Below are 12,144 nucleotides of genomic sequence, written 5' to 3'. Positions count from 1 at the left end.
AACAAGCAGTTTTGACTGACACAGACTTAGCTGATGAAATTGAAATTACTAGTCAATAGGTTTGAAAAAAAAAAAAAAGGAAAGACAATAAATTCACAAAACTGTCAAGAAAGATAAAAAACTATCATTATTCTTCTCTGAACTGGCATCTCCTTTTTCCCCAAAAGAGTTCTTCACAGTCTTCTCTCATGTTTTGCTGACACTGGTACTAAAGACTTGAGTCTCCTAGAGACAAAATTATTTTCTTACATAGAAGTTGTACCACTGTTGTCAGACTTCCACCTCAGCTAGACACCTAAGCATTTCCTGTAAAGTGAGATACAGGCTGACTAAGGTTTCCTTCGTGCTTTCTGCTTCCCTTTTGGTCACACAAAATATTGTTCAACCCTTCTTGTTTCAGACCAAGGTTTTAGAATAAGTTTCCTTTCTCTTCTTGTTTTTTTTCCTTTCCTCTGCTTTATTTTTTCAAGATGTTTTGAAGGGGTCTGAGTTTCACCCTTCTTGTACATGCAGTACCAAGTTTTATATTAAATTTTGAAGAACCTTGTCAACAATTTTGTGATTGTTCTGTACAGTTCTAAACTTTACTTGCAGTACTTCTGTTTCAGGCTATACTGGCTATTTCGACAACAGAAATCTTACCTGAAATTGAACGGTAGTTATGTCTGTATATGCCTATATAAACATATTGCATATTTGTAGATGTCTGCTGACATAGGCACGTCAAATTTCCTTTGACTATAAGATCCTGGCTTTCTTTCTAAGCGTGCAAGTACTGTATCAGAGTCAAGAATCACTAATTACATGGTATTTTGCAAACCATCACCAGGATGACAGAAGGTAAATTAACACAGTGAAACTTGTATCAACAGCTATTGTCATCTGTTGCCTAACCTCCTAGTGAAAGCATAGCAAAAATATGCTGAATATAACTAGCTTTTTTCCCCTTTCTTCTTCTTTTTTAAACAAACTTTGTCAGTGATCTATAGCTTAACTATATTTTTCCTGGGCTTCACATTTCTGCCATTATACATACAAACAAATTCATTCCAGACTTCCAGGGGTGGGAATCCCACCACCTGCCTTTGTAGTCCACTCCAATGCCCAACCACCTCTTCCATGATAATGACTTCCTGATATCTCATCTAAACCTCACCTGGAGCAACTTGACTTTTTGCTCATGCCCTTCATGAAGAAAGAACAAAGCCAGAGAGGAACAATCCAGAGAGTCAAGAAACTCACAACCATTTAAAGTGGACTTTAGAAGCCAGTGCTACCAAAACCAATCAATTTCCTTGGCCCTCGCAGTGGCTGCAGCTGCACATTGCCATCCCAGTACACCATCCACATAGCTTCACTAAAAAGCTAACGAGGAAGTTTGGGCTGCAGTCTAGCAGTTATATGTCTATCCTAAGAACATTTGTGCTGGCAGTGAAGCAGCAGGAAGGTGAGGACAAAATCTTACTTTAAATGACAGCAAAGGCATGTGACCTGAAAGGAAAATAGATCCACAAAATCCATCTTTATGCATCTTGCAATCTTCAACAAATAGCATGGCTCTATAGGATGGCAAATTGTTAGTAACACAAACTTTTTTTTTAAAGAAATCAAATGAAAATGATTAACCTGCAGTATAAAAGATACCTAAAGCAAATGGTTCTGATGCTTTTAACAAGCGCCTTCATTTACAGATAATTTAATTTTATTAAATAAATACAGAAATTTCTTGAAACAACATTTATTCTAGGCCAGACAAATCCAATATTCCCTCTGCAGCCTGGCTCACCAACTCTTTTAAGATCTTCATCACCTGAATTCTAATGCCTAGCCAGATTTTCCAGTGTTGTGACATGAGACTACAATGAAACTGAAAAAGAAAAGCTCTACAGATATCAATGAAAGAAGAGGAGAATAATGACAATGATTTATTTTTGTAATGCTATAAGGTAAGAATGCTAAAGCTCTGATTATCTGTAGCATTATTGCCATCTAAAGTTTGGCATTTTTAAAAACCTCAATGCAATTATAAAGACCTATTTAAATCAATCTCCAGAAAAAGTTGAGGACAATGATGTATATTATACTTCATTGCAATGATAAAGATAAAATCTAAATTAAAAAAAAAAAGTAAAAATGAGGAGAAAAAGCTTTATGAAGCTGATGAAAACAACTGGGCCCTCTCCTTTGATGAATTTCGTCCAAGCAAGTCAATCCTTAGGCACGATAAATGAACAGGTACGTAACCTATAGTTACAAGATACACATGCTTTTTACTCTGAAAAATATTAGACTACAAAAGACATATCATAACACTTACTCAATTTTGAGTACAATTTTGAGTATAATATAAATTAAAACTAAAAAGGTCCGAAGAATCAAAGGTCAATTAACAGAACAAAGGAAAACAGTCAAGTCAGTTTGATAGCTCAGGGGAACAACAAATGACAAGTAAGAAAACTAAAAGTATACCTCCCTAACACATGGTCCTATGTAAAACAGTTTACCTTCCTTACACAATTCTCTCTCTCTCTCTCAAATACAAGATATTATTTCAGAAAGGATTCTCAAACAAAAAGAAAAACCCAAGGCAAGGTTTTGATTATGTAAAATCCTAAACCAAAATTATTCTTGCTCTTGTTTCGCTCCATGACTCACTGCAGAAGTTAGTATCACATGCTCAAGTCACTTGCACACTACTCATGCCTTGGAGAAGGATACATTTATCAAACACAAATGACTCAGAATTTAACATTACATAGCAATAGTAGATCACTACTATCGAGTTCCAAGAAGCATTTAAGTACATGCATATAGAATAATTGATGACGAATATCATCTTCTAACAAATGATAATGCTACATTAATCTGAATAGAACACAGTGATGTATTAATCTGAATAAGACAGACAATTCCCCTCCACTTGATCTTTGTAGGTTATGCACCCGTGGCTTCTGAGGTCTCTGATTTCAGAGTACCCATTACAACAAAGGAGTTTACATCAAAGAAACATTTTAGAGGGAAGGCATTTGTATCTCACACATGAATAGCACAGTTAGTTTCAATAGTAGTGATCTTAATTAGAGGAAGAATTTTTTTTTTTAATTTCAGCTGAAGGCAAAGCGCTCTCAGAGCTCCGTATCTGTTAGGAAAAAAAAAAAATAGGAAAAAGTGTAAGCACTGCTCATTTTTGCCTACTTTATCTTTCATCTGTGTAATTTGCTTAGCTGGTTTAGAAAGAGAAATGCACGAACACCTGCATATCAAGCACCAGCCTGTGCCTGGCAGATTTAACACGCAAGAGAATTTCAACAATAAAGTCGTCAGCCCAGACAAAAGAATGCTGCAAATTCCTTCCCTAAAACCAAGTTATATATAAGTTCAAAATAATTGTTAAATCATTAATGCAGATTATATGTACCCCATAAGAAAGATAAGCCCAATGGCTAAAGATGATTTGGGCTAAACAATCAATAAAAATCAGGTACCAAACTGGGTATAGATTTACTTATGTCCATCATTAATACTCTTAACAGACTTCTCAGTTAATGACATGAGCCTAGAAAATTTGAACTGGCTGAAAATGAGAAAAACAAACTCATACTTGAAGCTGTTTGGGAAAAAATAACTTTTTAAATGGAAGAAAATTTTAAAAATATTTTACTTCATCTACTTTCATTCTCATAACTAATATTTTTTAGAAGTCTCATGTTCTGATGAAGTACTATTTTATGAGGGATTTTACTGTATCTGAATGCCTAGAACTAGCAATGCTTCTGTTTTTCCAGCAGTTTGGTATGCATAAACTGGTTTAGACAAAAAGCAATGCCTATATTTTTTTCATTAGTTTTATTACTCTTTTGAGGCTGTCATCCCCACAAGAATAGAAAGGAAACAATTGCCACAGCAATAGGCTCTCTCTCTACATGTTTTCCCCACTGAAATTTCTATTATGGCTTCAAAGACACGCTCGCTTTAGAGATTCTACAGCTGAAGGCAAATCAGCAGATGTCTGCCCCTTCCCCCACACACTCACTAAAATTGTGCTGACTTCCTTATCTGCCTACATATGGCTTCCAGCCTTTTTCAGCAAAAAGAAAAACCCTGTCCCAAAGAGCACACATCCATTTGTATATTACTGTACTCCAGAAGAGTAGCAGACAGGGAGCTAATTATTCCTCCTCTACCCCATATAGCCACAGATGCTATTCTCATCCATCACTCTCACTTTATGTTGTTCATTTTGTGTGGGACAAGGCCAGTTCCTTTCTTAACAACATGCTCACTACAAAACAGAATGTAACCTTAATTTACTTTTTGCAAACCACAAGCTTACTTCACATAACAACTGTCTTTAAAACTAGAGTATTAAATGAGCATTTTGCTATCATTTTTCGTTCTTTTCTAATGCCACAGTGGAACATCTTCTAAATTCCTTCAGTCCTTGGCTTGATTTTGCATATGAAATTATGATTATTTCATCCCCTTTCACAAATACACAAGTGTCTTTAGTGTGCTTGAAAATATGAAAAAGTCCCTAGAGGATGTCTGAAATAAGAAGTTATGAGAAGTAAAATCTCATTTGGTCTATACAACTTTATAGCAAGACATGCATAAGAATTTCAAGGCTTGTAAAATTCTCTCAATTACAAGGGCCTCCTTGTTTTTAGGTAAGTATTTGTATGTGACTGAATGCTCATGGTCACACCTAAATTTCACAGCTTTAATTAGAAACAAGTCAGTACAGGTAGCAGCATAAGAAAGCCTGCAGAGAAGGAAAAACTCAAAGGTTTAAAAAAAAAAAAAAGAGAAGAGCATGAGTTGAATGACAATGTGTTTGTACTGAAAGGGGAGTTAAAAGGGAGACTAATGAAAGGAGTTCAATACACTGCCAATTCATTTAGAATATAAACATAAAAGACTGCCAGGGATTCTATAAAAGGGGATGATTCATACCTTCTTTCTGTTCTGTCCACTATGGTGTTTCTCAACTCTTCCTCATTTTTATTATTGCGTCTACATTTTTACATCCCTGTTACTTCTATGATGAGTATAGTACAAGTTGATTAATAAAACAGACAAAAGCAAGGACATACCAAAAGGCCCACTGCAATGAGACACAGCAGATACCTCAATAATCTATTTGCAACAGCATTAAAACCTAAGAGGATGTTTTCATAGTACCACATGTTTGAAGTCAGTAAATGCATTCAATTTTAAGAAAGAATAACTGTTTTTCTTTCCCTTGTGAATATAAAAGGATCTCATTACACACTATGCCACTTTCTTTTACAGCTATAAAGGTGATAGCTCACATATGGAATTAGAAGAGAGAAATTTATCCTCTAGAAAACTTATTTACATCAAATAATTTTTAAAGTATCTTAAACTGTCCTTTACAGAAGCGCACATTTTCTAATCTGAAGAATTATGTGACATATCACATAATGTGTTTTAAATGTTTGTTAGACCAATATATAGCTAAAGTTTGCTAAATAACAACTTCCCCTGTTTCCAGACAGGATGTATAGCAGCTACACAAATTGACAAAGTCTCTCTGGGCTGGACTTGTTTTATACACACACCTAAACAGACAGCCTACACATACACACACTTAGTATGGAGATGTTTATAAATGTGCAAAGCATTTTGTTCTACTCAGTGTTGTCCAAAGGTTCCTGCATCATACCAACAGAGATCTGCCATCAGTTATTTGTACATAAACTGATTGTAACTAGGAAAGAAAATTATCCCTGGAGGAAAGTCACAGGTGTGTATTTTCACATGAAAAATAAGGATCATAAGTAATGTACATATTATTGCCTTCAGACACAGATTACAAATTTATATTTGTATCAAAATATTTCCCTGTAATTCTCATCATAAGATACTTTGGGCTGAATTCAGTATAAAAAGTACATCGACTTCATTACTTAAGCAAGGTAGTTGGATTTATTTTCTAACAGATGGTGAAGTGACCAGCTTCAACCCTGGGATCTCCCTCTATGAAGTGGTGCACAGCAGAATGGACTTCCGTGGTGCCCAGCTCACTCAAGTGGTTGGCACCTTGTTAAGATTGATTTTGCTCAAATGCCAAAGCAAAGATGTTCTAATACTTCTTTTGTGAACAGTTTGTCTGAAACTTAAAATCACAAATCTGTCATCTAAATTCAAATATGTGACTGCTACAGAGAAGAAAAAAACTGATCAAAGCAGCATTTCTATACCTCTCACAACCATCACAATTTAACTACACATAAATACTGATGCCTAGGCCTGTGCCTACTCATCCGAGCAAAACAAGTCATAAGACCCATGCTGACTGCTGGCAAGTAAGTAGAAAAGTAGCACAGTGAGCAAAGAGCAATTGCCCACTTGCTCTCCTGCGTTACTCTGTTACGATCCAAGTAGAATTGCAACACCATCCAAAATTATAAGTAATGCCATCACAGACACTTTAAATTTTTATCATTTTTATCTTAATTCTTACTTAACTGATCAGCGAACAGCTTCACGTATCAAGACATCAAACCTGGTTGGTACAAAAAAAGTGAAGTAGCAAAGATGACTGAAAATCACAGCAATCAGTGGCCTATGCCTAGAATCCTGCAGTGCATTAATCTCAGCTAGATGACACAGACACACCTTGATCTTCAAGATTCGACCTCTCCCTTGAAGGACAAGGACAGTTGGTCAGCAGTATAATCAGATTCAGTTGATTCATTAAGTAGGTACATGAATATCAATAGAAATATTTTTCTACTTCAAATACTACATAAGCTATCAATCGCTAAAAGCTTGTTATCTGTGTTTTTTCTGAATTGCATTTATTTAGTAAAAAGCTGCAACAGTTTTGCTCTATCCCTAAATACGTTCTTCAACCTTGTAACAGGTTTTCCACTGTAATCGCACCTAAATCTCCACAATTTAGGCACTTAAGCATAAAAGTGCCTGAAATAAAGCAAGTATTTCCATTAGCAGCAGAACTTTGCAGCTTAGATAACCAACCTTCACATTTAAATTCTGTTTGGTAGAGCTGAATCAAGTTGTTTTATCTGCTGAGTACCAACTTTACTAATTTCAGTTCAGGAAGAATAAAGCATGATTTGGGCAAAATACATCCTGGTGAATTTGATTATTGCAAAATCACAAGCAGCTGATAAAAACAAAGGCAACAAAACAAACAAGAAATCATACCAGTCAAATTAAAACTAAGTAGCCAAAATCCTGTAATTAGTTCCTGAATATAATTTCACTTAGGTGACAACAAACCCATAGATGGTAACTGGTAGAATTTTGCTCCTGCATTTCCGTTGGAAACTTAGTGGCTGTTGTATTGAACAGCATTTCCAAAATTAATCTCATTGCTTTTGGAAACGTAGTACTTCACACAATATACTTTCACATCAAATTCAGCTCCCACCTGATGAGCTATGTTGAGAACACCTGCTTGGAATTGTGCTACTAGCTATTGCCAGCACCTGTTCACAAAACACTATTAGCCTATTAGCAGCATCCACTATTAAATGCAAGGAAAGCTATCAAAAGACATGTAAGTAGTACTGAGTAATGTTGTCAAAAGTCACTGAAATATCTTATGCATATAATCACCATGATCAAGATAGGTAGAAGTAATAGAGACTTGTTTTAGTAACGAAAGGCTACAACCTTACTCATATAGCTCATCTGTCTCACAGATGCAAAGTAGTTGCAATGTAAAATATGAAACAGTTAACACAAGGTGTTACACATTTTCAAGCACATCCTCCACCGGATTTTCATAGAATTACAAATGCTGGTTGTTAGTGTGATCATTTCCCAGTCTCATTAACTGCATCTAGCACCTAATAATACCTGATAACACCTATGCTGCACTTGATATCTTGCTAAATTGCAGGGAAAAAAAAATTAGTATTTGTATGCATTTCTTATGGATACAGGGAAAAAAGCATAACAGATAAGATTAGAAAAGACAGCAGATGTATTTAGCCTGATGAATCTCATACATATGCATACTGCTTTTACTGTAAAACTTAGTTCAACTTCTGATAAAAGTAAGGCTTGTTCTGTCCTCCCAGTCCCTCCTGGGCAATTCCAGCACAAATGAGGGAGGAATGGAATCTTATAATCCATTTAACCTTATAAAATTAAAAAACAATCGAAAAATACTTACAGACAGTTTTACTTCAAAGGGAAATAGATACTTATTGATTATTTCATCTAATCATTTTACAACTTAGAAAAGCATTTTTTTTTTTTTTAAGTTAGTTAAGCATTTTCTACAACTCTTTGGATACTTCACATTCCTTGTGTTCCTGCCTTTACTGTTATAAAAAAGATTTATTATGAAAGTACTGAGAGATCTTTTCAGGAAGAAGCAGCTGGTTGGCTCCTCACTACTTAACAACGATTAACAATATCAAAAGGGACACCTCCGTAGTGTGGAGTAAATCTAGATTTGCTATTTCTTTGCAAGCATCTCTGTATGCATATGGTACACCCTAAAACCCTGCTGCCAGTTCCATGCTGAGCCGTTCCCATTTTCCATCCAAGTGTTCAGCTAAGCACCTGCTGCCCTGCAGTCCTGTTGCTGCTGGCAGTGTTACATACCACTATATCACATGCTATGTTGTTCAGCAGAGAAGAGAAACATTTAACAGTTTACCAGCTGGTTTAGGCAGAACGCTGCCGCACAGCGATAGCCTCAGAAGGATGCAACAATGTGTGGTGCACCGCTTAGAAGGCAGTTCTCCACATCCTTACATTAATTCTCCAGCCATTTAGAAATTCCACTGCTTTTGTCAGAGGTATAATTTCCTTAAGTTGGCTCTCTTAATCACCTGCTACAGACTCCTTTAAAATAACCCTGGACTAAGAAGCCAGGATACACCAACTCTTAGTATGCTTCCCTGCTATAAACCTTAAAATATTTGCTCTTTTTTGTGACACTCAGATTATTTCAGTTTGTAATTCAGGTAATCTACCTGATGGGTCTCTGTTAAAATGTGCTCCGTTTCTGGCAACAACAAGGACACCAAAACACTCCTTTCTCAGTCATTTGACTATTAAAGACAGGATTCTTTGATCTCCCTCACTTCATCCATACATAAAATTCTGACTGTCAAAAGTCATGAAGAAATTTTAGTGACACCCCTTCCCAAAGACCTTCTCCCAAGAGATTCCATGCCTCAGTTCTCCAGTCGTGGCAAACTGCCTGAAAAAAATCCAGCTGCTTACTCACTGGCTTCTAAAGAAAGGACAGAAAGTACTGCAGCAATGATCACCTCTCTGTCAACCTCAGGCTGACAAAATGAAGTCATGGTGCAGATCACAAAATGTGTATTAGACTAAGTATTACGTATAAATGCTGCAACACATGCACTTTGCCAATGGAGTACAGTTGCAGAAACACTGAATAGCTGTTTTAACAGAAAAAAAGTCAATATAAATTGCATGTGTAAATAGTAAAAGAATTCTTCAAAACTGAGTATCCTGAGTCAGTATTGGAAGACGTGAGTAATGCAAATGTGTCAACAGGAACAAAAAGGTAATATTGAGAGCTCTAAAGAAAAGTTTTATTTAAAACATTCTAAGCAATCTTTTTTCTCCCATTTTGAATCAGAATTATATATATTATATATATAATATATAATATTGAGCAAGAAAAAAAAAGCAAAACAAAAAGTATTTCAAGGAATTTCTGGTTCTGAAATGTAATGTCTTTGGCTGATGGAAGACATGCTATTGCTAATCTCCTTCTGGAAAAGGATTAAAGAGATGAATGTTTGAATTTTGACAGAAAAAATTTAATCAGCATAATACTGTACAGAACGCTTTAAAAAGCTTAGATAAACAAATCTGCAGTAGCAATATATATCTAAAATGACAAAAAAAAATGTTGTTGATTACAGAAGAGTCCCATATCTATTACAGTGACTGTAAATACTTAGAAGAATACAACTGATTACTTCAGGAAGGAAGCTAACAATTTGCAAAAAATATATAAAATAACAATTGACCTAAATTACAGATAGATCAGGAACCTCTCTTTTCCAAATGCATCAAAAAAGAACAACCAATTCTTTATCAATCCAAATTGAATGGAAGGAAATGTCAGAGTCAGTAAAATATTACTAAATAACATCTCACCGCCACAAAAACGTCAAGATCTCTTCTTTTCTTAAAATAAGCTTCTATAAAATTTACAGGAAGCCATAATAAAAGCAACATTAACTTTTTAACTCAGCTCCAGTCAACCTTGCAAGAAGAGTATATTATAGATTATACAGAACAAAAGCAGGAAGTTTTACTCCTTTCTATTGTTTGCAAATGAGTTTGACAGGTTTTTGTTCCTCCTACAGTTCTGCTTTATTGAAATTATTGGACTAAACAAGCAATCATTATTATCTAATATGGAAAGTTAAAAGGTAAACTTTCTTAATGTGTCTAATAACACTGAGATGGAAATACAAACAGATGCCAAGCAGTTGCACATATGATGTTGATTTGACTAATTCATATTATGGCTTGTAAAAAAAAATTACTTACAGCCACTCTATTCAAATTAAACAGGAGGCAGAGCTCCACCGCTTGGGAAAGAAACTGATCTTGTGATGAACAGATAATGAAAAACACAACAGAACCCCAAAAGCCACCTCACCTACCAGCTGCAGACTTTCCTACAGCTCTGCCTCCATTGACAAGTTTCACAGCTCCCTACCCAGAGTAAAGTAAACAGAAGTCAGAAAATAACTTCTCTCTTTCATGTTAAATCATCTGTGCATTAGAAATGTTTTTTAGGCATTTGTTTTAGTTTTTGCTTTCTCCCCACTTGCTTATATCTCAGCAGCTATAGTCACTTGTTTATTTGGGTGTCAATCTTCCCACTGGAGGCACAGAGCTGCACGGTCACCAGAAGCTGGTGACAGCCCAAGGGAAAAAGATGATGATGAAGCAGCATCTAACCGAGGCTACATAGCAGAAAAGCATGAACTGGGTCACAAAGAGAGGAGTGAGATTCTGATGTTCTCACTTGACTTTGGGAAGCTTTCAATCAGTTTTGACTGTGATATTACAAAGGTGTTACTGGATGTGTGGTACAGAAAAAGAAGGAACTTTGTAGTAAAATCAGCTAAATGGAGATAGTCCTAATGTTAAAAGGTCTGTTTTTATAGCTACAAGACAAAAAAACTAAAAAGAGAGGGATTATATTACTGTCTCTTGCATATACATTTGCAGGTTATTTCTGAAAATTACTTCAGCATAGAGAAGCTTGCTGTTCAAGATGATGTCAATTACTGCAATCTATTTGCACACACTAGCACCTATATGTGTGCTTACCAAACTTAAGCTATACCAACATCAAAGCATTTTAAGCCTCCCCAGCAACTTAAAACTAGCTATCAAGACATTTTTTATTTCTGATTTTCTAGTGATGAAAGAATATCTGAGGGGCCTAACAGCATCCTGATGTACAGAAATACAATATGTGCTCTTTCTTCCCCCTCCTCCTCCCCCCTCGACCCCCATTTTGAATATTGCAGACTGTGTAAATGGCTGCTTCTCAATCAGTAGCTTGATTTTTTCTTTTTTTACCCATTAATGCTGAACTCAATGCAAAAACAAAACATTACAGAAATCCTGAAACAGCATCTCAGAAATGATATTAGATTGAGAAATGACTTAATCAATCCCACTAAAACATACCCAATTTATGAAGTGTAGTCAACCAATACTTCACATCTCTTGGGAGGATGGCATGGTGATATACATTGATAAGGATGTTTTAAAATAAGATTGCAAGTCCACAGCACCAAATCCTCAAGTACTTCTGAAAATCAAACTCCAATTAGGACACTACTCCAGTTGTTAGACACTAATGATGCTTTGCAATAATCATCATAGGCACAAATACCCTAATTTAAAAGCAATTAGCAAGCCACATCATTTGTAACAGAACATTCTGAATATATCTGAAAACTGGCTGTGCTTTGTAGTTTGTTTTTAACACTCCAACTCCAATTTTAGCACTAACAAAGAAATTATTAGCCTGACCTGCAAAAATCTGCTGCTGTATTTTTTCCAAAAATCAAGCATTCATTTTCTATCACTGAGTGTGTAATTGGGGAATATATATATATATATATA

The 12,144-nt window shown here is 35.5% G+C and overlaps 1 protein-coding gene across 1 annotated transcript in view; it reads right to left on the bottom strand.

The window, feature by feature from the left end:
* Positions 1-9,317, bottom strand: part of SYN2 (synapsin II) — a 121,114-nt gene extending 111,797 nt beyond the window's left edge. The window contains exon 1 of the mRNA XM_031555504.1: positions 9,235-9,317. Coding sequence (XP_031411364.1) covers positions 9,235-9,317 — 83 coding nt within the window. The remainder of the gene's footprint in view (positions 1-9,234) is intronic.
* Positions 9,318-12,144: the final 2,827 nt, after the last annotated feature.

The sequence above is a fragment of the Meleagris gallopavo genome, chromosome 14 (genome assembly GCF_000146605.3).
Source record: "Meleagris gallopavo isolate NT-WF06-2002-E0010 breed Aviagen turkey brand Nicholas breeding stock chromosome 14, Turkey_5.1, whole genome shotgun sequence".
NCBI lineage: Eukaryota > Metazoa > Chordata > Aves > Galliformes > Phasianidae > Meleagris > Meleagris gallopavo.
The sequence above is the reverse complement of the archived record's forward strand: the minus strand, read 5'-3'. Positions and strand labels throughout refer to the sequence as shown.